General features: G+C 47.8%; 1 protein-coding gene across 18 annotated transcripts in view; it reads right to left on the bottom strand.

Annotated features, from left to right (window-relative positions):
- LMO7 (LIM domain 7) overlaps window positions 1-26,731 on the bottom strand; it is a 516,155-nt gene that overhangs the window by 241,084 nt on the left and 248,340 nt on the right. For 17 of the 18 annotated variants that reach the window (XM_078657448.1, XM_078657449.1, XM_078657451.1 and 14 more), the window contains exon 4: window positions 10,551-10,657. In XM_078657448.1, the coding sequence (XP_078513574.1) occupies window positions 10,551-10,657 (107 nt within the window). Of the gene's footprint in view, window positions 1-10,550; window positions 10,658-10,887; window positions 10,993-26,731 lie in introns of those variants that run through there. The other variant, XM_078657446.1, reaches the window with a different exon arrangement.

Below are 26,731 nucleotides of genomic sequence, written 5' to 3'. Positions count from 1 at the left end.
CACGGTCATCCTGAATCTTGTATCTATTCTGTGATTCCTCAAGATGAAGTACTTCTTTCTCAGCCTATCCTGCAAATTGGATATATACTCCCAGATCTGACGCACAGATATAGGATGAAGTCTGGAGTACAGTCACTTGTGAGAAGGGTGTTACAAAGATCTTTGTTGTCTAGTGGGCAAGCGGCCAGTCAAATATATTATATTATATTATATAAGGGCATGGTTATTAGCATAATATTTTTTTCTGCCACTTTGGCAACATCGTGGCAAATGTAACTAGTCAGTGTTCAAAATTTGTGAGCCGGATCCTTGGAGATGTGTCACCATTGAGCATGTTAACTCAACTCAAACCGAAAAGACTCCCACAAGACAGTGAAGATATCCAAACCCAACAGCTCTCATGGTCCCCACGAATGGCAGTAGAGTGCACCATAAACCTCTGTTAACATAACAAGAAGTGCAGTTGGTGCCAGTTCCTCGCTAGATGTGTGCCACAGGGATCCAAATACTTAGACAGTCAAACGTTTTTTGTCACTCCTTTAGTGAATTGCAATTTATACTTTGGAGGTTTCGTTATGTCAACTGAAGACGCAAGTCAAAGTTGATGGTATCCATGTTGACCAGCGCCAAACAACTCACTAACTGCATTGACAACTGACAGCAATCTCATAGCTTCTAATGATCAGTCATGACTTGGACCACAACGTCCTTTCAAAAGTTCTACAACAGAATTAAGGTTCTCGCCCTTCCCTCATTGTGTAGGAGTACAAACCAGGCACGCCTACTATGTCATCTCTTGCGGTTGGACTATCATTTAGATCAAGTTGTTCAGCATACCTGCACAAGAGCTTTCGCTCTTGTTAACACTACGCCCTACTCTTTAATGGCAGAATTAAAAATCTTTTAACAAAAAGTTCCAAATACTACATTAACATTCTGTAAAAAACTACCGCTCAAGAAGCAAGCAGCTCTGCTTGAACATCCGTTGAAATTTATAAAGCATCTGACTATCTGTGGGGCTTAAAACAATTCAACAGTGGAGTTGGCAATAGCCAATGCTTTAGGCTTTCATATTATAAAAATGTCTAATTAGATTAGATATCTAAAATGAAAGCTGCCGCCTGGTCAGATATTGTGCTGCCATTCTTTTTTTGTTTAAATTGTTTAAAAATGATAAATACAAAAACCGAGAAAATTAACATTTTCTCTCATCTGAAGACATTTTACAGGTCTGACATATAATGGCGCTTGCGCCAATCTAGGCAAACATATTGTATTCTACACATAATCTAACGGGTTGTGGTTCTGCCGTCTTCAGCTGCTGACTTATTTGGCTCAGAAACCTTCAGCAATTGACTTGAGACAGTGTCAATCAAATCCTGATTCAAACTACAAGAGTATTTTAATCTCAGCCTCTTTCTATAGCACATTCAAGTGCATCCTTACACCACAAATGGAATGTTTAAGAGGCTGGTTTAGTATGTGGTGCACAAAGTGAAGCACCTTGCACTAATCCAGGCACCCCTTATGGTGATTTTAGTGGTCTTTGATAACCTTTTGAAAGCTCTCAAAGGGGTACTCCAAGTTAAGCCTTCATGCTTAACTTAGTGTTAAGCAGCTTGTTTTACCAGGTTAATCATGTAGTGAAGGTTAAATGAAAAAGAACCATACCGTGTATATATAAAAAATGTCTATTTATTACACAACATGCACTAACACATTAGTATAGCTCCTACCCGGAGATATAAACATAAATACACAATAATACTTCACCTGCAAATAGGTGATCAAGCACAAAATACAGTGGTCTCCAGGGAGCGACCAAACCATATACTAATAAAAGTAGAATGCGAACTGTGACTGAAGTCGGGAATTGGACCAGGAGACTCGGAGGAGCTGGGGACATAATCAACCACTGAAGGTAAGTACCCAAGAACCCCACGGAGGCTGTGTGCAGAGTAGAAACACAGCCGTTTGTCCAATAGAAGTCGCGGTTGCAGTTTTGAAGAAGGACCCTTCCCAGTGGACCCTGAAAAGACCCCGTGGAAGACAGGAGGTTGGAGAGTCACCCCACCAGTGGATACCCCAGGATACCTACACCAAGGAAGCCGGGTGCATAGGTGCGAAGTGACGTTGGAAACCGTTGTAGACCACAATGGAGGACTTCAGGAAAGATGCCGCTGGAGAAGACTGTGCAAGAGTCCGGTAGAATCCAAGGGCAGATTCTTGAAGAAAAGAACCCATAAGAGGAGGGGGCAGAGTTGATGCCAGTCGGGGGTGACCACGAGGTACAGAAGAGCAATGCCCACCGATGTAGGAAGATTCATAAGTGTTGACGGTGACCTTGTCGCTGCAGCTGCGAGGACCAGGCAATGCGGAGGAAGACCAGGAGCCATGCACAAGCTGTCCCACATTGGAAGTGGAGAACCATAGGTTCAGTGTCTGACGGAAGCACCAACAACCCTTGGCAGCTGCAACTGGCGTGGAGAGCGAAGAAGGAGCAATGTTGGAACAGCAAGGTCCAAGGGACTCGCCACAAGCAGGAGAGCCAGAGCAGGCCGCGAGCAAGCAGGGGAGCCCCCGGGAGTTGAATACCCTCCAGAGGACCAAACGCCAGAGGTACAGGAGTCACAAGATGCCCTCGAGCAGCTCACCAAGAAAGTAGGCCCATGGTGCCGAGGATGCTGTACTTGACAGTAAGAGATGCTGGAGACTAGAGCTTCTTGTAGCCTAAAGACCTCTGGAGTGCAGTGCCAATAAGTCTTGGCAACAGCAAGCTGATGCGGTGCAGAGGGGTTTGGTCCCAGTGGTGAGGCAAGGGATACTCGCCTCAAAATTGCAGAGAGGACAGGTCAGGCCTCAAGGGAGTTGCAAAATGACCACCTGTGCTGCTGAGTCTTTCGAATTCCGTGGGACATCAGGAGCAGCAGATCGGTCAGCTTTGCTGCAGTGCCTGCAGATGCAGGGTAGTGACTTCGCTACTCCAATGGAGATAACTTTGGGTGTCCTTGATGCCCACAGGTCTGGTAAAGAGCCTGAAAAGCACAGTCATAAATGACGAAGAGGACTTGCAAAAGAGCAAAACCAGAAGCAGCAGTAGTCTTCCTTGATGCAGTCTCTGTTCCGGGCGAAGACCAACAAAGTCCAAGTGTCCAGATGGTTAAAGAGTGACGTGGTTTCAGTCTTGCATCCTGTCTAACAACGAATCTGAGGACCCACCCACGGGTAAGCCCTCAAATACCCTAGGAAGGAGGAGGAGGGACTGGACAGAGAGGAGGATACTCCCATGTCCTTTGTCCAGTTTCACACCAGAGCGGTAGCCAAGGGCGCCCTGATCTCGCTCAAACTGGAGTATGCAAGAAGTGCACCAAATGTGCCTTTAAAAAGCAGTCTGGTGGTGCTGGAAATGACCCCACCCCAGCCCAATACACTACGTCCTGTCTGGGAGGTGGTCACACCTCACTGCGACAGGAAACCTATTGTTCTACCTTTCCCTACTGGAGTTTGGCTCAGCAACAGGAATGCAGAATTGTGGCTGTGTTCACAGAAGCACTAGATTGCGGTCAGACCCGGAAAGGCTGAAACCAGAAGTACAGGGGTGTACCCTAAGGGCGCCCCCTAGTACATGGGATCATGCTTTCAACACTGAAATCTGTGTTGCGGTATAATTCCAACATGTTTGATCATCAAACATGACCAGGTCCGGTGCAGACAATATATAGTTAGACATCTAGTGATGACTGATGTCCACTATATGTATCAAAATGCCTGAATAACTTACAAAGCCTAGAGAATCAACTATGGGGTTTGTAGGGATGTCCTTCTCATGCAGGGGCACCCTCCCACTCACCACCAAGCACCTTGCCTTCAGGACAATCGTTTTTAAGTGTAGTGACCTCAGATATAAGAAAAATTATATTAGTGGTTGGTGCGAGCACCAACTCACGCAGGCTGCAATGGCAGCCCTGTAGTCAAAATTTGAGTTATCTCCCATGTGTGGCATAATACATGCTGGAGCCCATGGAAGACGCCTGGTGTATCTATGCCCTGGGTACCTTAGTGCCATATACTAGGGACTTACAAGGGAACACCAGTAACCAATTGTGGAGGTACAACAGTACTTACCATTGTCAAATTATAGTAAAAAACACAGTGACCCGGGTCCTGATTAGCAGGATCCCAGTCAGACGTGTCAAAAATACACTGACACAAGGCAAAAAGCGGGGGTAACCATGCTAGAAGGATCCTACCTTCCTACAGAATGCATGAGGAACTATTTTACATCTGAAAAGCATATTCTGTAATCACAGATTTAATTATTTACCTCTTCCACGCATTGGTATACACAAAGGAATCCTTTGTTACATTATTTTGCACTATAGTAAGCATTTTTTAAATTTCTTTTGTCAACACTGAATTTAGGGTTTATTGGCTTACAAGTGCTTGTTATAGATTTTGTACAAGTGAAACAAACGTGACACCATGCTTTAATAACAGAGCGTGCTTTATCTTTCCCACATAGCCCCACCAGTTAATTCACGGGAGTTTACATACATGCTTCTGGCAGGAGACACCTCATGCTCCTGTGTCTTGTGAAAGAAATCTGTGCTGCAGGTGAAAGCGTTTACTCATTCACTCACAAAATATCATTCAAGTACGAGGATCCTAAGAGACTTTGGGGCTGTTCATGCTAAAAAGTCCTCAATGGAAGACCTGGAAGTAGGTGCAAAGACAAGAGGGTAGCTCTAAGATTCACAGTACTCTCCAGTGGAAAGGGCCCATCTATTCGCAAGGAGGGATACAAGAGGAGGAGGAGGTTGGGAGGCAGGGTGGGCCCAGAGCAGGTAGTTTGTAAAATACCAAATTTGGGACTTACAAAATGAGATGAGCTTAAGTGCACCAGGACAGACTGGAGGAGAAAAAACAAGGCCAAGCATATCTGTGGCAGAAAGAACTGATGCTCAGCAGACTGACTTATCAACCAAAAGTAGAGAAGAATTTCCTGTGCACAGCAGATAAGACTGTGCTCTTTGCAATAGGGTATCAGGGAAATGTACATACTTTGGAGCCTGCTTATCTAAACCAATGACTGAAAGCCTTCCGTATCTCCAACTACATTAATAGAAACCGAAAATGTCACTTCTCAATTACCAAGTTCCACATCTAGGGAGGAATAGGACGTGCTCCAATACTAAAGTCAATGGTAAAATTTCTCAGATGATTTATAGCAGACTGAAAAACAAAACTGTTTAAAATTTGTCATGTTTCCAATTTTTCTGGAGGCTGATACTGATGCTATCAGGTGCTTTAATTTTCCTTTTTCCTGCTAATAAACTGGGGTCAATTTGTAGCAGTTTTCCTGGAAAAACATGTGCATAATCAATGTACTCTACCACATTCATTTGCATCCCTGTATTCGTGCTCCTCTGCACTATGTTAGAACAAGTGTACCCCTTATATTTTCTCTTCTCATCTAATCATCTTTTTTGACTTGATACTTTTTTAAAATATTTATATATCTAAGAGCAACTCCCTTAAAATATAACAGTTTTCTGAGTAATGTAATTTGCTACTATGGGCCTAGGTCTGTTTCTTGTTAACGGGGTTAAGAACGGAGTCTGCATCTCTCATCATGAGGCTACTTCTCTCTATGAAGAGAAATTAGTCTTAACCACGGAGGTTAACTTGACCTGTTGTGCCCTTAAAATGAAATTTAGCAAACAACAAGAACAAGCTAACTACCATATCATTCAACTAGCATCCAGTGTATATTTAGTAATCTCTCAAAAAAAACATTCTTTTTTTTATAGAACCCTCACCCACCAACCTAGTAGGTGGCATGCTTCATCATCGGGTTCTCACCTAAGGTGTGCTGAGACGCCAGATTACAGCAGAGCAGGATTTTTTTTTAGTGACGTTAATTTTTGTGAATGTGATATATTAAAACTACCTCCAGAATACTCTTGCTGTTCAGGACAATTTTAATAATGCATTCCTAGGCCACAATTCAAAACAATAGTGGTTGTAACCGAGTAATATGATACCTCACATCCGATCCCGCTTAGCAGGTGAAAAAGCAGGCAAAAGACCTTGATAAAAGTGTGACAATAAATCACCAGGGTCCATGTTGCATAACATTTATTGCAACTATAACATTCCACTTCGGGGGTACATCATAAGTTACGAACTTGCACTTATCCACGCACACCTCAGGGATTGTGCTTTTCATTGCATCTGTTCAGGGTCGCTACTGGCCTCGACAGCACTGGTCCTGAAGAAAGCCACACATTAATTGGCTAAAACATGTATACCATTCCAAAATGTGTGAGATCATTTTTCTCGGTCACATCAGCAAATCAGTAGTGTTTTTAATCCTGCCCTGGTAGCTCATTATTAAATGTATCCTGATGAGGAAGAGAATCCAGGACGTAGTTTTAATATATTACATTCACAAAATTCCGCTCTGCTGTAATACGGCGTCGCTGCACACCTAGGAGGCCCTCTGCCCCATAGGTAGGAACCCGATGATGAAGCATGCCACCAACTAGGTTGGTGTGTGAAGATTCTTTAAAAAAACTAATGTTTTTTTCCAGAGAGACTACTATATAAACACTGGATGCTAGCTGAAGGATATGGGAGCTAGCTCGTTCCGGTTTGCTATAGGTATCAAGGGGAGAAGGACGAGCACTTTTTTCCCCACTCTCTTCTTTTATTTGGTCCTTTAAAATGAAATAAATTTATGGTCATGTCCCCAAACAGTGGGTTTCAGTTATCTAACACAGTCATCCTTTGACAAACCTACCAAACATCTTCCAACCACACACTCTAGTGACATGGCACAATTTTCATTTTCAATCCCCTTGCAGATTATGTGCCTACCAAATCACTTCTATTATCCAATGCAGTGCTCCTAAACAATCTCATCCAAATGAGGGAATCATTTATTTTTGCTGATTTTCAGGGGGGAAAATCTAGAAGTTATAGGAGGATGATCCAAGGTCATTTTATATTACTTACTCACAGTCTGATACAAATGGCTAAGAGCCAGAAAATCAGTGTTCTCTAGGCCAGAGAGTAACACTAGGTTTACAGTCTACTACTGCAAGTCATGAAATGTTGATGGGAAAAAGCTACTCAGGGTACATAGCTAGTGGGTCTTTGACTCCAGTTTAGAAGGGAAGAAGAGAGCGAGTGAGGCGTGTGTGTGTGCGTGTGTGCGTGTGTGCGTGTGTGCGTGTGTGTGCGTGTGTGCGTGTGTGCGTGCGTGTGTGCGTGTGTGCGTGTGTGCGTGTGTGTGCGTGTGTGTGCGTGTGTGGCGAGCGTGTGTGGCGAGCGTGTGTGGCGAGCGTGTGTGGCGAGCGTGTGTGGCGAGCGTGTGTGGCGAGCGTGTGTGGCGAGCGTGTGTGGCGAGCGTGTGTGGCGAGCGTGTGTGGCGAGCGTGTGTGGCGAGCGTGTGTGGCGAGCGTGTGTGGCGAGCGTGTGTGGCGAGCGTGTGTGGCGAGCGTGTGTGGCGAGCGTGTGTGGCGAGTGTGTGTGGCGAGTGTGTGTGGCGAGTGTGTGTGGCGCAACCGGAAAACTACATTTTGCTGGTAGCAAGTCCAGTGAAATTCAGGAACAACAATTTACTCAGAATCATGCCACAACTCACAAAGCATTGACACCATGCCACTGAGAAGAGCTTCAAGAGTACAAGAAACCAAGGACAAAGTTATTCCTGTCTGAGTGCAAAATACTGATTGCAATTTAAGGAGTCTACTCAAGTTCTTGTTGCCATGTTTTTTATCTTGCGGTTTGGGATATCTTGATTTTATAAGTCTGCCCAAAAAGTAGGTTGAGATGAACAGACATAAGTCTCACATGCATTACTGACATAGCATCTAGCACCCAGCTCACATCATTAAGAGACCACACCAGTGTCAAAAGTGTACTAAACAGAAAAAATAAATTAGCATTTGCAGCAACATATACATTGGCGTATTTAAACTAATCAGTATTCTTATTCACTTGTTACAATCTTTGTGAAACTAATCTAGTGAAGTATCCGGTAATTTTTGTAGGCAACAGTGTGCCTTACATTCATTATTTTCTTTTGTCTAGAGCTTAAAGCAGCTTCAACGCAACTCTGTGAGAAAGCCCAGGTATTACAATATGGATGAATAAGCCCGCAAGAGTGTGTTCTTATAAACATTTCTTCACTGGCTGCAGAGGCTCTGGGGCGAGGAGCTAAAGTGAAAACACGCTACTGTATACCATATCTATTTTTTTCGATTATTTCCAGAAGGCAAACTAGTCTAGAACAATCATCCTACCCTCACGAGCAACAATTACGTGTCCTAATGACTTAGTGTATGTACAGTACTGAGATCTTAAAAGGTGTTGTTTTCAGTTATATGTAATATAATTACACTTTGCAATCATGTGGTAGCCAACCATTTTAGGGAAAAGGACCTAGTCAATCGTGGTTAACTAAGTTGAGGCTGTTTACAAAGGTTTGACTTTCCAAATTTGATTTATAAGAGTACAGGACATCAAAGGGTAATGCTAACTATAGGTTTTGTCTCAGGAGCGTAAACCTGAGCCAATAAAATAAGTAACTTCAGCCTGTGAAACTAATAGCTTATTAACATGAGACAGCAGGTTTACTATACTAATAAAGATGTGCTACTGGTATCACCCAATAGGTTTACCATGCACATCATGATGGCAGACAGACTACGCTCCCGCTAAAATGGCAGGGCAGAAGATCAGAATAATTCTTAGTAGTTAAAATATTAAGATTATGCTCGGCGACACTACTCCACATGCTTTTAAAATCACAGGTGTGAGGAGGACCAGTGTCGAACCGGGATAGTACACCTGATACACTTTATTACTATTAGAAACCATTTTACACCTGATTGTAGCATTTTACCTTCTATTATTTTTATTTTCGTTGACTCACGATTATAGAACCAACACCTAGTAGATGGTGTTGGGATAGATGTGGGGGTGGAACTAGCTCTGATGAATCCTCAAGACTTGATAGGACCTTAGATCAAGGGGCTTACATATATCAACACTTAACTAAAAGTTTACATTGCACAGAATCGCGAGCACACGGTTTTTACTCCTGCAGTACGGAGGCATCAATAAAATGGTTGCACCATTAACTGTTCCTTGCTCATTTTTAACAAATTAGTTCCCTAGAACTTCGCCAGTAGTGAGGTATACTAATCTCCTTCAAAGAGCTCCAGGGAAAGCCCACTATGTTCACCTTTAATGAATCACAGTGAGGAGGGGCCAGATGATTAAAAAGGAGCTTAGGCCTTTGGAATTTTTTAGTAACACCCCAACTAGGATTTGACTCTTCTATGGGCACCTTTTGTCAAAGCTAAGGTAATCCAGTACGGTTTTTGATTGATGGCCCGATGCCTTTTGTGCTAGATATTTAAAATTACAAGAACTATAGCACGGACAAGCCACATGTACGAAACAGAAGAAATACTAGAAAGAATTTTTTATGAACTTTAAGAGAAGCAGTTAGCCACCAATGGCCTACAATGTGATGAAATATTTTCACCATGATAATACACCCTTTCACACATGCTGCATCTTTCATGTTTCTAAGGTTCACAAAATAATCCGTACCATTACATAATACCACTAACAAACCTTAAACCACAATCACACAACAATAAATTGTAGTAGACAATAACCCTTGTTTCAATATTTTCAAACAGAAGATGATCCAATAACATAACATGTCCTTTGTGTGGATAGCAAACCGCCACTCACAAGAGCAAAGCCAAAATAACCCAGAGGGAATATTTGTCGTAGGCCTTATTTGCTTTAGCATCAAAATGCGTTTACAGCCAAATGCCAAAGGGCAAAAGAAATGGTTAGCAGTAACTGTGAGATTTATCTTCTAATCCAGTGCACACCCCGGTAATGCCTTCAGATAAGCACGATCACCACCACCGCGCTCGCTGGAGAGAAGGGTAACCGTTGCGATGTAGCCTGGAGAACGTGCAGGCATACACCACATCTAAGCACCATCAAATGCACTCCAAATATAGGAAATTTGCGGCAGAATGTCAACACCAGAGACTCAATCACAATGTTCCCTGAGCTTGTTCGACCACTGCTAAAGACCGCACCATTTTTGTATGTACCCAGCTCCTAAACAAACTGTTTCAACTGGAGAGCAAGGCCTTCAGAGTCCCTCACCAGGGAGGGATCGACCTTGCCAGCATGCTGCTCTAAAGAGACCAGTCATTTGCTATACTTAGATGTTGACAAAATAAGTGTTTCTATTCATAAGCTCGCCACACACTCCGAGCAGGTCATCAGGCACAAAAACACAGCCACAGTGCTGCATGCTCGCTCAAACACCCAGGGCAATTTTTAGAATCAGAAAGTTGGCTTCGTAGACCCTATCCGATTACTCAAAGCACTAGCATGCGTCTTCTCCACTTTGCTGTGATTTAAACTATACTGCAGCGCCTCTTCCCGGATTTAAACCCACACAGTAAAACACATCAAGAAACTTTAACGCCGTTTTGGAAACTTACTTGACAGTGACGCGGTTCGACAGGTCCTGCAGATCCCCCGGGTGAAAAAGCTGCGCGTCCTTCAGTCCAAGTTTTCCACAAGCTTTCAGAAAAACGTTGACGTTGTCCTGGGGGAGAGAAGCAAAATGCGATGGCTTAGTTTTTAGCAGTCGAAAGCCAGCGCTGCTGCTTAGTCGCTCATATCAAATCCAGCCACTTGCTCAGCACAGTTCCAAACTCCAAAGTCCGACGCACACAGGGAAAAAGGTAAAAAATGATTCAAGCAAACTCCCAGCGAAGAAAACAACAGCAGGGCTGTGATTTTGGTCAGCCGGTGGCTCTGTGCGGGAAAGAGTACCTGCTGCTCCGGAGGGGGCAAGTCCTCTGCCTGTGTGTAGGCAGAGCTGCGCACTTTGATGTCAGCTCTGCAAACATAAACCGCCCTCTTCCTGGCTCTGCGCGACAAGCCTCACCTCTTGAGTCTTTAAAAATAACTCCCGACTCTTGACACCGACCCACCCAGAAACTGTTAGCAATGCAGGGACACGAGAGCGGGGGCGGGGACCGGGCTGCAAATCACAGCCTGATTGCGGCATATCAATTTGCACCTGGGAGGCCGGCAGGACCCAGGCGGACAGAAACCAAGCGCGGCAGCAGCGGAAGAATGCAGGTGTGGCGGCGGCGCGCGCTCGGTGCACCTGTCGCGCAGACAGCTGCAGCTGTCAAGAGAAAGCCGCGCGCCTGTCATGCTGCTACGCCATAGCGCCTCCGCAAAAGTGCCGCAATTGCGCCGTCTCGTTGTGACGCATTGGTAACTAGCGAAAAGCTGAAGAAAGGCAAGAAAGGAGAATTTTCAAGCATGCCTTCAGCTTAAAAACTCCAGGTGTCAGTTTTTTAAAAGCTACGGGTGGGGTAAGTGGTCAACATCGGTGATGTCATTGAGGAGCAGGTCCGGGAATTAAGTGGGCCGGGTCCTGCAGGTGCTCAGCACCGGCAGTTCTAAAAAGCAGGTGTTGAGACGGGTCTCTATCGGGCTCTCCATTTTTGCCCTCACCCTCAGGCTGAAAAAAAAAATCTTAACTCTGTAGCAGTACCACCCTTCACTGCCTGTGATATAACTTCAAAGAGACTCCTTAAGTTATTTCAAAGTCTCATTTGAGAACTGAAGGGTTTTCATATGTATAAGGAAGCCAGAGTTGTTGCTTATGCAACTATCAACCATTGACAAAGCCAATAGTCTTGGCATGTTGTAGGTGTAATGCCACTTGTTGTATGGGTGGCCGACTGAAGTTGGGGAACCAGGTTTGAGTCTGGCGGGAGGCTCAAGCTTCCTGTGATCCTGAACAAATCGCTTAATTTCCCTGTGCCTAAACAAATGAATGTGTTTGTCTGTAATTCAACTGGTGCTCAGTGTCCGATACCTTCGGGTCGAGTTTGCGCTTTACAAAACAAAAAAAACACGTTGATGCAATGACAAGCAGCAAAACAGTTGGTGGCACACTATGCTAAACACAGATTTTTAGCTGATGTGTTTTTAAGCCACGCCCTCAATTACACTGGCCACGCTCCTTTGAGACCCCCCCCCCTCCCGTTCTTTCATCCCACTTAAAGCCCTGGGGTAGGCAGAATCAAAGGCTGTGCGATGTCACTTCAGCAGCTGCTGGCAGTGTAATGTTAATGTTCCTGCAAATTGGCTAACCTATGAACAATAACATGCAACACTTAATACCGCTGGAATGCAGTCACAGATGCATATCTACAAAAAGGTATGAAAAAAACATCTCTCCAGATGGCATAGCACGAAAGAGGGCAGCAATGTTCCTGGCTCATCTCCAAGACAGATATTGTGTTTTAAATGGAATGAAAAAGGCGGGGAGCCTCTTAATATAACTAATGGTGTGGCCTAATACATATGAAATGGAACCATGAGTTTGAAAAATTGATAAACCAAGCCTTACTGGACAAAAAAAATAAGCAAAATCATCAGGCAACAAGATTTTTCTTTAACTATTTATTGTTGACGCTAGATCTCAATTAGAATTAACGAGGGTCAATTCTCAGGAAAGAGAGACGTTTTCTCAAGACCATTAAGGAAAATTAAGCACCCGCAGACTTCTTCCAGTTCTCAGTATATAGATGTATGTAAGTGTCAAATTAATCATTACACAAAGTACAAATTTAGAATCAGAAGCCAAATTCATTTTTGAATGCAATAACATGGTTTGCCTTAAATAAATTAAGTTGTCAAGGCGCATTAGCAAATAAACAAATAGCAAGCCCCAACACAATAGGGCCACGCAGCTTCTAGCCCTCTCCAATACAACAGAATGACAATGCGAGTTAACTTCACCCCCTCCCCCAAGCAGCACATCTCTATTATGTTTCAGACAAAGACAGCATAGAATTTCATAGCACATTATATAAAAATCCAGGTCTACAATGTTACTTGCACAGCAAACCAATCAGACTGCTAATTTCCAAAAAACACTTAGTTGCAAACGATTTTTATAGGACAGAAACATGAGAGATACAACATAATACAATGGCATTGCGAATATAGCAATAGATAAATCAGGACATAACCTTGTCAAGTGTCAAAACCACATCCCTCAGATAAGAGCTAGAGAAAAATGTTACATTACACGTACAGAGACAGACCGCAGCTGTAACTGAATTTCAATGCTTTTCTGAAAAGCTAAATTTAAACCATGTTTGTGCAAAACATTTAAATATGTACTTTTTATAATGTGGCCTAGTTAGGAAAACTGAACCAAACCTAGGTCAAGCATTATTTTTTTATAAATGAAATTAATTTTCTACAATATACAGCCCCATTATGATGCAGCGGCGGCTGCTGCTGCCAATCCGAGGTGGGGAGAGGCAATATTAATAAAATGATAAACATACCTTTGCTGCCGCGATCTTCTGTTCCCGCGCTGCTCCTCTGTTCCCGTCCCAGCATTACAATTCCCATGATCACAGAATCCCAAACCGCACACAATCCCAGCGCTTCTCTCATGCTATTGGTTGATTGATTGATTGTGGGTTTCTAAAGCGCTAGAATCGACTCCCGAAGGAGTATCTCTGCGCTGTAGACCGCTGGGGAACGCGCCCTGGCTTTCCCTGTGAGATGGTCCCTTCTGGGTATCTCCAAGGTGAAACCAGGCATCCCCGGCGTATGTGGGGGGCCGTTGTGGAGATGAGGCAAGCTAATGCCCAGAGTTGCCGAGTGTGATCCCTAGTTAGAGTAGGCACCGAGGCGAGAATTATCGAGTCCGTTGACCCAGGTCCAAGACCCTGCCGCGTCGGGAATGGAACCCTGGTCCCGGGCCCTCCTCTGCTCCCGGGTCTGCCGCCTCTAACCAGTGAGCCACACCACTCCCAGCATGAGAGAAGCGCTGGGATAGGGAGGAGCGGGACGGTTTTGCGCTCCAGGAGGGACTAGGAGCCTGTGCTCCTAACCACTAGAATATCTCCAAAGAACAGCCTGGCGATATCCAAGTGTGCATGTCGGTTTGGCCGGCATAAGACGGCCGACCAAACCAACATGCGCTCTTTCAGTTCCAACCATGCCTCTCCCCACTGTATGATGCTGCGGCATGGCCCGGACCCACCCTTGACACGGTGGACTGGAAGTAAAAATAAAAGGACAATAAGATAGTTTTACTGTTGTTTTATTTTCCTTCTGTCTGCTGCATTTCGGCAGTGAGCCCCTCCTCTCCGGGCTCTGGCCGCAACACTCGGGGCACTTCTCACAGGCGGAGGCGGGGTAGGCTCCCGCCCTCCACTCTCTCTCCTCACGGCGGCGACGCTTCTCGTGGCCAGTCGGGGCTCCCTCTCCACCACGGGAGCCCCGCAACACCGCCGTCGGCTTCGCCCAGGTTCCCTCGGCCTCGCGGGAACTCGGGGCTTTGCAGCAGCTTCCGCGGCCTTTCCCTGCTGCCCGGCTGGGCAGCCAATCCGTGCGCGGCTGGGCGGGGGTGCGGTCAATGACGCGGCCGGGCACCCCCGTCACGTGGCGCGAGTGACGGCGTCCTCAGGGCCTAGCGCGGCCTCTCTTCACTTCGGCGGCCCTCTCCTGGCACCGGGGGCCGCCGCAACATTAACCACAACAGTGGGGGTCCCTTCAAGGCGGCGCCGGGCTGCGGCAGTGTTTTTCGGCGATATCCAACCGGTGCAAGGCAGCGCCAACACTCCTCGGGCTGCGGCGGTGAGGACGGCCGCAATCAGGGGTAGGCTCCCTTTTATTAATTATTTATATTTCCGCAAGGGCGCCAAAACGAGGGTAGGCTCCTCATGCTCTATCCCCCTCACAGTCCCTTCAGGCCACACGGCGCCATTCTCCTCAGTAAACGGCGCTATTCACAGTGCACCGCTCCTCCCTCGGCCCACACAGCTCTTAGGGGGCCACACCAGTCACAGGGCACAGTGCTTTAGCACGCCACAGTCCCTCAGGGGGCCAATCCTCACGGCCCAGCGCTTCAAAAAGGGGGGGCACACAGCTCCTCCAGGTGGGGGGGGGGGGGAAGACAGTCCCACTTCAGTTCCTCATGGGCCCACTCCTCACCTCCTGGGGCTACTGTTGCGCAGCGCTGGCGTTATTCACAGTCCCCACGGTGTCATGGACCTGGGTAGGGGCCCTCCTTCGTCAGGGGCCCGGGGGACAGCAGAGGGGGGGGGGTTTAGGGGTGCAGGGCCCAGCTCACAGGCCCATGTGGCGGTAACACCTCGCAGCAGGTCCCCTCACATTCTTGTCCCAGCTCTGTGTGTCTCTCTGGTGGCACATTCCCCTTACTTATACCCTCCTCCCAGGCAGTGCCAGAACCTTCTAGAATGTTGGCAAAGGTGGCCTAAACAGCTCAAGGGGAGGGGTTGAGCACCTTGGGTGCCAGGCTTTCCCTCCAAAAGCTAGTGGTGGCTGGGTAATATTATCTAGACCGCTGACCTATGGCAGTCCGGTGGCAAAACCCATGGCCATGGCATCCATTTTAAACACAGAACATTTAAGTCAGGTGCATTTATAAAATGGGGGAAATTTACAAGTGCTCACACCATTACATATTAACAAGGTGTCTCACACCACACATGGCCTATACAGGTTTATTACCATGGGGGAGACATTTCAAATTAGGGGGGCAAAAGCGAAATATTTCGGGGGAAAGGCCAAGTCCAACAGTAACGATATATCTATTAGAGACATAGATTAGTTATAGACTCCTTAACTTAGAATTACCCCCAGGCATCAGACTGGATCCGGAATGTTTTTCATCAGCAGTACCCCTGCACGTCGAAAGGTGTCATCGGTCGGTTCCGCGTTCGCCGTTTGTAGCGTGGTCGCCGGGATGATGATGTGGTAGCTACAGACGCCGCCCTCATGCGGACGTCAGTTCTGTACACAACTTTCCACGCCAGAAGCGCAGAGCCATGCAAGACACTGACCACTGGTGCCCAAAACTAGGGCCCTGAAAGAAAGTCCTTAACCCTAGAAATTAGTTTGGAGAACGGGGAGAATGGGTGGGGTGGTAAGGAATCTATAACTAATCTATGTCTCTTACAGATGTATCGTTATCGAAGGTAAGTAACTTATTCATCTGAAAGAAACAATTAGTTATAGATGTCTTAACTTAGAATAGATACCCCCAGCAATACCAACCTCGGAGGTGGGTCTGCGAACCAAGTTCACATCAGAAACCTGGAGAACAGAGCAGCCAAAGAAGCAGTCTCTCTGGACTTTGCTGTCCAGGCAGTAGTGTTTTGTTAATGTGTGCAGCGATGCCCAAGTAGCTGCCTGACAGATGTCATTAAGGGGGACTCCACATCTCAAAGCAGTGGTAGCTGCCGTCGCCCTGGTGGAATGGGAGCGGAACCCCACTGGAGGTGCCTCCTTTCCCACGGAATAGCAATCTTTGATGCACAAAACAACCCATCTAGAAATGGTCAGTTTGTGCACAACCCAACCTTTTTTGGCGCCCACGTAGCCAACAAAAAGCTGGTCATCCACCCGGAATTGCTTTGTGTGATCCAAATAAAATAAAAGCGCACATATTGGAAAGATGCAGAGGCGGAAAGAAGGTGGGCAAAGTGGGGGTCTGTCCAATGTGGAAAGAAGTAACCACTTTGGGAGGGAAGGAAGGAAGGACAAGTTCGAAGTACAACCTTGTCCGGATAAACAGCCAGAAAAGGAGGTTTAGAAGGAAAAGCCTGGAGCTCACTCACCCTGCGCGCAGAGGTGATGGCCACCAGAAAGGCAGTTTTTAAAGCTTAAAGCCTGAGGGGACAGTTATGTAGTGGCTCAAAGGGAGCGCACGTAAGATACGCAAGAACCAAGTTCAAGTCTCACTGGGCATTACAAAGGGAACATAAGGAAAAAGAGGAGTAATGCCCTTAAGAAAGAGATTTACAGCTGGGGACTTCAAAAAAGAAGGCTGACCTGGAAGCCTAATAAAGGGTGAAATGGCAGAGAGGTAAGCCCTTTAAAGTGACCAGAGCCGAGCCCTGCTGGGCCAAAGAAAGTAGGAACAAGAGTACCTCAGAAAGAGGTGCGCAAAGGAGATCCACTGTCTTTGCTGTGCAGCATGTCACAATTTTTTTCCATCTGCAGGCGTATACCATCTTAGTGGAGAGACGCCTGGCTGCCAAGTTAACATCACAGACTTCGGGAGGAAGGTCAAAAGCTTTCAACTGTCCCCGCTTAATCTCCACGCAAGGAGGTGGAGGCTGGACAGGTTTGGGTGGAGGACTGTCCCCTGCTGCTGCGACAGAAGATCCTCCCGTAGAGGCAGTGGGAGTGGAGGATCGATGGCCATGTGTAATAGCTCGGGATACTAGACTCTCCATGCCCAATCCGGGGCCACATGAATGACTTGGGCCCGGTCGCGCCGGATCTTCTTTAGCACTCTGGGCAGAAGTGGTATAGGCGGAAAGGCGTATATTAGACCGCTACTCCACTCGTGACTAAAAGCTTCGCAGAGCGAGTGCCGCCTTGGAAATTCTAAGGTGCAGAATTGCTGACATTGCACGTCCTCTTCACTGGCGAATAGATCTAAACATGGCTCTCCCCAAAGTTGAAAAAAACCTTCTGAGTGAAGATGCCATTTGTGATCCATCATGCACCTGCGGCTGAGTTTGTCTGCCCTGGTGTTCAGCAAACCTGCCAGGTGTTTGTTGAACCACCAGAGATATGCCCTTATGTTCCAGCCATGTCCAGAGGCCGAGAGCATCTTGACGTAGGGTCCTCGACCCCACCCTGCCTTGTTTGTTACAGTACCACATGGCAATGGTGTTGTTTGTTAAACACCTGCACAACCCGTCCCCAGACAGAGGGAAGGAATGCTTTGAGTGCAAGACGAATCGCCCAAAGCTCCAGAAGGTTGATGTGGAGCCTGGACTCCACCAGAGACCAGAGGCCTCTGATCTCTGCCTCCCCATGTGGCCGCCCCATCCCAGAAGTGATGCATCGGTAACCACTGTGACTCTAGTTGGGGAAGGGAGAGGGATCTTCCGTCGACCCAATCCTGGTTCGTTAGCTACCACTGCAATATGAGTGTAGTGCCCTCCGAGATCTGGACGCAATCAGACTGGTTCCCCTGATGTTGTGCCCACTGGAACTTCAGGTCCACTGCAGGGCCCACATATGCCATCTGGCATGATCCACCAGCAGGATGCAGGAGGCCATCCGGTGCAGTAGCCGGAGAGTCATCCTGACCAAAACCCGAGATAGAGGCTGAATATCCCGGACTCACTGTTCAGGAAGAAAAACCTGAAACTGTGCCGTCTGCAGAACCGTTCTGTTGAAGAGTAGCTTCTGAGAGGGTTTCAGGTGACACTTCAGCACATTGATGTAGAACCCCAGCAAATGCAGGTGTTCGGCCGTAGTCTGAAGGTGGGAGACGACAGCCTCAGGCGAGCCCACCTTCAGCAGCCAGTCGTCGAGATAGTGGAAGACCCCTGCCATCACCTTTCTGAACACCCTAGGGGAGCTTGTGAGGCCAAAGGGGAGCATGGTACACTGAAAATGCTCATGGCCTACCGTGAACTGCAAGTTGCGCCGGTGGACCAGCAGGATGGTGATGTGAAAATCGGCGTCCTGCAAGTCCAATGCTAACATCCAGTCTCCAGGGTCGAGGGCTGACAGGACTTGAGCCAACGTCAACATTTTGAACTTCTCCTTCCAGAGGAAGCGGTTGACGTTCCTGAGATCCAAGATAGGACGCAGGCCTTTATCCTTCTTGGGCACCAGAAAGTAGTGGGAGTAGCAACCACGACCCACTTCTGGGGCAGGAACTTGTGCGATGGCTCCCTTGGCCTTCCTGTTGAAGAAGGGCCAGAAAATCCTCAGACATGCGAGGATACTGAGGTGGCATGGCGCAAGGGGGAATGGGGAGGGGGGGGGGGGGGAGTAGTCTCGAAGGGGAGGGAGTGCCCCTTCGGACTATCTGCAAAACCCACCTGTCCGACATGACGATGCACCAGTGGAAGAGGATGGCGAATCCTGCCACCCACTGGTGATTTGTTGCTCTAGAAGGTCAGAGTAGGAGGGTTTGGAGGCCTCTGCAGAGGGGGTGGTGGTAGGCTGGCCCGCTCGCTGGCCCCCAGGCCCACGAGGGTGGGTCCCACGTCCCTGGCCGTGTAGAGGCTTAACAGCTTGCGCCAGCCTGTGGCACTGGGTGGAGCGTGGTGGGGCACCCCTTCCATAGCCGCAAAAGGCAGACTGCGCAGGGTGAGTGGTGGAGAGGCCCAAGGACTTGGCCGTAGCACGTAAGTACTTTAAGCGCTCTAGTGCGTTGTCTGCCTTATCGCCGAACAGGTGACAGCCATCAAAAGGCATGTCCATAAGGGTAGCTTGGACATCCACAGAAAAGCCAGTTAACCTCAGCCAGGTGTAGTGTCGAAGGGCTACCGACATGGAAATCGTCCTAAATAGCGAGTCAGCGGTGTCTAGCCACAGCATATGGTAAACTTCGCTGCATCTCTCCCCTCAGCAACTTCACGGAAGAGCACGGCCCAGGCCTCCTCCGGGCACTGGCACCTGCCCCACGGTATCCCACAAAGACTGGGTAGAACAGCCCAACAGACATGCGGTGTTTACCAACCTAAGTTCCAAGCTGGAGGAAGAAAACCTCTTCTTCCCAAGATGGTCCAGTTTTTTTGGATTTCCTATCAAGTGGCGCTTAAGGAAATGTGCCTTTGGATGTGGAAGCTTGGACCACCGAGCTCTTAGAGGTGGTGTGTTGGGAGAGGAAAGTGAGGTCGCCCGGGCGGCAGTGTCGGGCAATCATCCTATCCACAGGAGCCCCTGTGTTGGGCCTGGGACCAGTTGCCCAAAAGGATGTCGGTTAGGGCTTCATTGAACAGCAGCAAGGGTTCCGAAGAGCTCACTGCCAGCTGAAGTACCTCTGTCAGGAGGTTAATCCGGACTACCACCACAGGTACCTCAAGGTTGAGAGCCTCGGCCGCCCTACGCAACACCACGGCACAAGAAGCTTCCTCCTCCATGGCCACGGTAGGAGGAGACAACATGCCAAGATCTGGGGAGGTATCCAGACCACTGGCTTACCCCAGCTCCTCTCTCCAGTCCAGATCATATTCCAACTGGTCTGTCAAAGGGTCACCAGACCCCTCCCAGTCCCCCTCACCCTCTTCTGGTTGTCAATCTGGCTGAAAAGAACCAGGGTAGAACAGGAGCACAAAAGTACCCGTTGGCCCTAGTTCACGTGTCGCTCTGGCTCCATGTCTACATTGAGGTGGAGGTTGGGTCAATGCCGGCTGGGGACACAACCGACGTTGGCTGCATGATGGGGTGCCTGTGGAATCGGCACAGGTGGAGGTGTTACGAGTTCAACCGGCACCGATCCGGATACAGGCCTGGATCCAAGGGGACCATGCGGCACCGGGGCCGAAGCCGCTGGCACCGAAGGCCCGGGCCCCCAGCCGAGTCAGCGAGGTCTGAAGGTGTGCCGGCGGAGTCGGGTTGCCCAAAGATGGCATGCATCGCTTCGTAGAAACTCCGAAGCTGGGCAGGGGTAGCTCTGGGTCCCAGAAAGGGAGGGAAACTGAGTCGACCCTTCGGGCTCTGCACGCGGAGCCACAGAAGGAGCACCACCCGCATCCCCCGTCGCATCTGGCGACTGACGGGGAGAAGTCAAAGCTCGACAATGCTTACTCTACTTCTTGTGCTTCGACTTACCCGAGTGCGAAGACTTTGAAGAGGACTGGTGGTGGTGGCTCTGCGACCAGTCCCTCGACCTCCCACACGACCTGGAGCCGTCTGCCGGGCCTCGAGAAGCTTTCAAGACTGCTCCCGCAAAGACTTCAGATTTATGGTCCGGCAGTCGGAGCACGACTTGGGATCATTGTCACGCTCCAGGGACAACAGGCACACGCAATGTGGATCCGTCACCGACATCAGCCGGCTGCAAGCCCTGAAACCGGGCATGCCTGATGCGCACCAGGAGTCGGAGACTCAAAAACGGTGTCGACAAATGTCATCAAAAAATCTGTCAAAAAGTGACTGGAGGTACCGCTCTCTCCGGATTTGCACTGGCTGGCGTGGGAAAAAAAAAACCTGACGTCAGTGCAAAAGGGTGGCATCGGAGTAGCTACTGCGACTTTATCCCAGCGAACACGACACCAACGATGAACGCAGAGCTGACCGATGCCACCTCGTACAGGGGTACTGCTGATGAAATCCAGTTTGATGCCTGCCAAAGGGTGCGCCATCAGTAAAATCCCCAGGCACTCCAGCCACTTTCAGAGGCATAGTACCTCCTGACACACGGTCTATGACCTCACTTGTACTGTGGTGTTGTCCATGAGCACGTGTGCCGACCTCCTTTTGATGGATGGGAGGAAGGTTTTCAATGCCGTATGGATGGCCTGCCGCTACAACTGGTTGATGAAGACCAGATGCCTCTGATGTCCACCTCTCCTACCCAGGAGCAATGCATCAGTCACCAATCTTAGCTCTGGGTGGGGTACGGAGAAGGATTTGCCTTTGATCCAACTGTGGTCCAATAGCCACCAACTGCAGGCCTTTGACCGTTTCATTCAAAATCTGGACATAATCAGACAGATTCCCCTGATGCTGGGTCTTCAGATCACACTGCAGAGTGCATATATGCCATCTGGCATGCTCGCCCATCAGGATGCCAAAGATATTAGGAGCCCTAAAACAATCCTCACTGACAGTGGCTGAAACATTAAGATCATAGCCCAAATGTCCTAGACTCTCCACTCCGGGGGAGAAGGCACAAACTACACCGTGTCCAGATTAGCACTAATGAAAGCAAGCATCCTCAAAGAAGCCAGGTGTGATTTTGGCACGCCGATAATGAACCCCAACAATTGTAGGGGGTTTGCCGTAGTCTGTAGGTGGGTGATGACTGATTGGGTTGAGTCCGCCTTCAACAGCCAGGTGTTGAGGTAGCACAAGACTGGCACCCCCAATGTCTCAAGGTGTGCTGCAACAACTGCCATCACTGCTGTTAACACCCAAGGGGCACGGGTGAGGCCAAAGTGAAGCACTGCAAACTGAAAGTATTCTTGCTCCACCATGAACCACAGATAGCGCCTATTGGCCTGCAGGAAGTAAGCATCCTGCAACTCCAATGCTACCATCCAGTCTCCAAGGTCAGTGGCAGCCAGGACCTGAACACTGGGCCGCACTATGCCCCCGCTATCATTGGGATCCACGACCTCCGCCATAAAATGAGTATGGGGTTTACTGGATTGGATGCATAGATTGGTCTTTCAGAGGTGATTTGTAAATGAATGAAGTGACACCCATGTAACAGCCTGGTGAATGTCCATAACAGGCACTCCACATGCCAATGCAGTAGTAGCAGCCTTGGGTCAAGTAAAACGAGCCAACAGGCACCTGGGGTGTTGCTTCTTAGCCATTACATTCCAAATTCTGATGAGAATGAGCCTGTGAAAAATGGTCCTTTTCTGTACTGCTCTGCCATTCTTCTAGTAGATCCAACAAAAGGATGATCATCCACATGAAGTTACCTGGTATGATCAATGAAGAAGCGGAGAGCTCTTTCAGGATCCAGTCAATTGAGTTTTCCTCCTTGGAGTCTGGGTGAGGTGGAATGAAGAATGCCAGGATGGTGATATTTTGCCTAATGTGAAAAGGGATTACCACTTTCAAGAGAAAAAAGGCTTGGGTTCTCAACACCAGCTTGCCTGGAAATCAAATTGTGTAATGTGGGTTGACAGAGAGGAATTGAAGCTCACTCACCCATCGCATCAATGTGATGGAGATGAAGAAAACCGTCTCTAGAGTGAGGAGCTGCACATGACAGCTGTGCAAAAGCTCAAAGGGAGTACACATTAGAAATGTGAGGACTAAGCTTAAGTCCCACTGAGAAATGAAGAAAGCTGTAGGTGGAAACATATGCTGCAAGCCTTAAAAAATAAAAAACATCACAATAGATTTTGAGGCTGGGCCTGCAACCACAAAAAAGCAGTCAGACCTGACAAATAACCTTTAACTATGCCCAAAGCAAGCCCTGGCTGGGCTATAGACAACACAAAAAGCAATACTTTAATAGTTTGACTTGAAGAGGGTCCATCTGTAGGGTAAAGCACCAAACCACAAACTGGTTCCAGCTGCAGGCCTATACTAATTTAATGGAGGGACACCTGGATGACAGAATGGCATCAACAACTTTGGGAAGGAGGCTGAATGCAGTAAACGGTTGCCACTTAATCTCCAAGCATTTGAGAGGAAGATTGTGCAGGCCCTAGTGCAGGACCCTGCCAAGCTGTTGTGAAGATTCTCCCAAAGTGGAAGCCTGGTCAGAGGACAGATACTTATGCCCAGGAGTTTTAGGTATCAAACTCTCCTTGCTCAATGTGGTGCCACTAGGATGACTTGAGCAAGGATGGTCCTGATCTTATTCAGAGCTTGGGGCAGGAGAGGTAGTGACGGTATGGCATATAGGAATGCCAAGCTCCACCCTAGGCAGAATCATCGCCAAAAGAGAGACATATTGCGAACTCCAATTTGATAAAATGCGGGCTTTGTGCTTTCTCAGCAGTAGTGAATAGATCAAGTCAAGGTTCTCCTAATTCTTGGAAGACACCCCGTGCTACATTTGAGTGAAGTTGCCATTCATGATCTGTTCGGTCTCGGTGGCTGAGTTTGTCCGCCCAAGATTGGTTCCAGTGGAATTTAAAACTGCTACCATAGTCACAAACTGTACAACTTTTGATGGCTGAACTGTTTTTCTGGGGCAGACCAGCCCAAAGAATGAGCCGATGCCCTGCTCTCTTAAAAACTCTTTAGTGCACAGTCTACTTTTTCACCAAAAGGCAAGAGATATCAAAGGGCATGACAATCAGTGAAGGTTGGATGTCTCCAGAGAAACCCGTCGCCTGAGCGACACACAGGTGCAAAATCGCCAGGACACTGCACTCTGTAAAATTCAGCCCACATCTGATGGTGAATTTTGCCGCATCATAGTCATCCTTAAGGGCCTGTGTGAGGATAGGACTTAAATCCTCAGGTAAAGCAGATAAAACCCGGGCAAGAAAGTACCAAAGTGAATGGGAATAGCAGCAAAGCAAATAACTTGATTTGCCCGGTCACAAGGCAAGGCTGGTGGAGGTGGAGAAAGCCTTTGATTCCTAGTCCAGTGGAGCAATCGGAAAAGCATTAGGGTTGACTTTGCTGGTGGATGCGTCAAACACCAAGCTCTGTGGTGTTGAGAGCATCAGGAATAGTGGGTTGCCTGGAGCTGGGAAATGCCACCTAACAGACTGCCTGTCTGTTTAAAGGGGACCCCATGCCCAAAGTCAGGTATTCGTCAAGGACTCATTGAAAGGTCAAAGACTGTATTTGAATATCTAGGTTGCAGAACCTCTGCGAGGACATTGTGTTTTTATCTCCATGGTGGGGACCACTTCCGCATTACCACCTCCAAGGAGATGCTGTCATGAGTGATAGGATCAAGGGGAAGTGAAAACTAGGCCAGTGTCTGGAGAAGTACCCAGGCTACTGGTACCCTGTTGTCCCTCATACCGTTTGCAATCTATGCAGTGGGGCACTAGTTTATCCTCTCACTGGTCACTGTCCGAATCTGTACCCAATAGCTGATGGAGCACCTGATCCCTCTCTTGAGGAAAGGACAATGCATCAGCTTCCAATGGGCTGCAGGAAGGCTACAGCCCAGTGATGTACAGCCTCGGCTGAGGTCGGCTTAGAGTCAGACAACAGTATTGGTTGTGCTTCATTGTCCGCAGTGGCCGGCATCGGCTTTAATGCTCAATGGTCTGAAGCAGGTCATTGCGCCGGGTTAGAAGTCAGAACTGAAGCCAGTGTAGAGCCTGTATCAGGTCTAGAGCTTCCAGCTGGCACATAGGCCAGATGCACTGGCAGGGCTCCAGGTAGAGGACTTTGCAGTTCCTTGGGGCTCGGAGGCACAAAAAGGGAGCCAGTAGCATGCCGAAAAGACATCTTGGCCCTTCAAAATTATTGGATTCGATGCTGTATTGCCGATTGACCCAGAAACGCAGGTGTGTCTAAACACGATTTTGTATTGGGTCTGAAGGAGATAGAGTTCAAGAGTGGGACCGAGAGGTACAATGACTACTTCATCCTTTTATGGAATTTGATTGGAGGGGAAGGGGGCAGAGTCCTTCCTGGTCTTTTAAGGATTCTTTTTTGACTTACACAAGGATTTCGATCGCGATGAAGATCTGCTAGGGTAACGAATTGGGCAACAGGATGATCTTTTTTTTACCTCGACTGATCATGGTGTGGAGTCTTCCAATGCTTGGCGATGTATAACTTTGCCTCATCTGAGCACATTCACTACAGGCCTTGAAGTCGTAACCCAACACCAAGCACCACCGGCATACCGGAAGGGGGTCTGTCACAGACATCTGCTTGCAACAGTTTTTAAAAGGTTTAAATCCTGTAGTTTTAGGGGGTGACATTTCCCTTAGACTGGTATGTGTGTGCTAGTTTTGAATAGAAAGTTCTCTTAAAGAGACATGGGGAGGCTTTTGATCCACAACTGGAGGTGCGGAAAAAAGTAATTGTCATCAGCGTAGATGGGTGTTGCTTATATGCCACTTCCGCAGTGGAGTGATGTTGGTGCAGAGACGCATTTTGCCACCTACTGGTACTGCTTGACATTTTCTGGACCCAGCCTGACACCTGGGGAACATTTACAAGATGAGGAATCTGCTGTTAGAAATATCCATCAGAGGCACCAGTTTGTGACAAGTTCTCTCTTTAATCAAACATAATGATAGCTATAAATATGGGTGAAAGTATAAAACTGACCATAAATGCTGATCTCACAGAGCCGAGGAACACTTTCTGTTCTCCTAAGTCAAGACCTAAACCCTGCTCTCCAAAGACCCTAGCACATACCCTCCACTTTCAGGACCTACATCCACTAATTATACACCACCACAATACACATCCTTTGTGTTCAATGCAATAGACCGACTTAAAAAAGCTTGGCCGGGTTTATACGTCTTTACCTTAAAGTCTTCTATGAACATGTAATAATTAAGGTACCGAGGGAACTCAATCCCTAGCTTGAAGAAAGCTCGAGCCTACAGACATCCTAGTGCTATGCATCTTGTACACAGCACAGCTATGCTGCCAAAAACTCTGGCCCATGCCCCCATAACTCAGGCGCTGAGGAATTATGGGCAGGAGGAAGGAGCCAACAAAGCCTTCAGTAATTGTAAGCTGTAGATAGTAGAATGATTGCTGCTATGAAAATGGATTAAGGTATGGGGGTAAGAAAACACCAAAGACAGAGAAGAGCATGACGGAGGTTAGGATGAAGGAAGAAACCCTGTAGACAAAAGGCGCATCTCACAAGTTCTCTTGGCCATCCCTCACACCTGGGTACACCAATGATGTGCTTCTGGCTCCCTCATTTCACCAGAAGGGAATATCAGCGCTACACAAGAGCGGGTAAAGCCAAAAACCCAAAACAAAGCCACCACCCTGTGGTTTCTTTCCTATGTTGCTAAAAGGACCTCCAGTGAGGTGTTGCATCTCTGGGCTCCGGCATGTGTCAGGCAGAGTGCTGCTGTATTTCATTTCAGCTAGTGAAGGACTGAAGAAGTGGACCCATAGGGCCATGGTTTAATATCCATTTTTTGCTTTGCCAGTTTTCAGGTCTAGCAGCCTCTGTCCCACTTTAAGCTCCAGGAAGAAGGCAGAACGATGG

Source organism: Lissotriton helveticus, chromosome 8, assembly GCF_964261635.1.
Source record: "Lissotriton helveticus chromosome 8, aLisHel1.1, whole genome shotgun sequence".
NCBI classification, from domain to species: domain Eukaryota; kingdom Metazoa; phylum Chordata; class Amphibia; order Caudata; family Salamandridae; genus Lissotriton; species Lissotriton helveticus.
The sequence above is the reverse complement of the archived record's forward strand: the minus strand, read 5'-3'. Positions and strand labels throughout refer to the sequence as shown.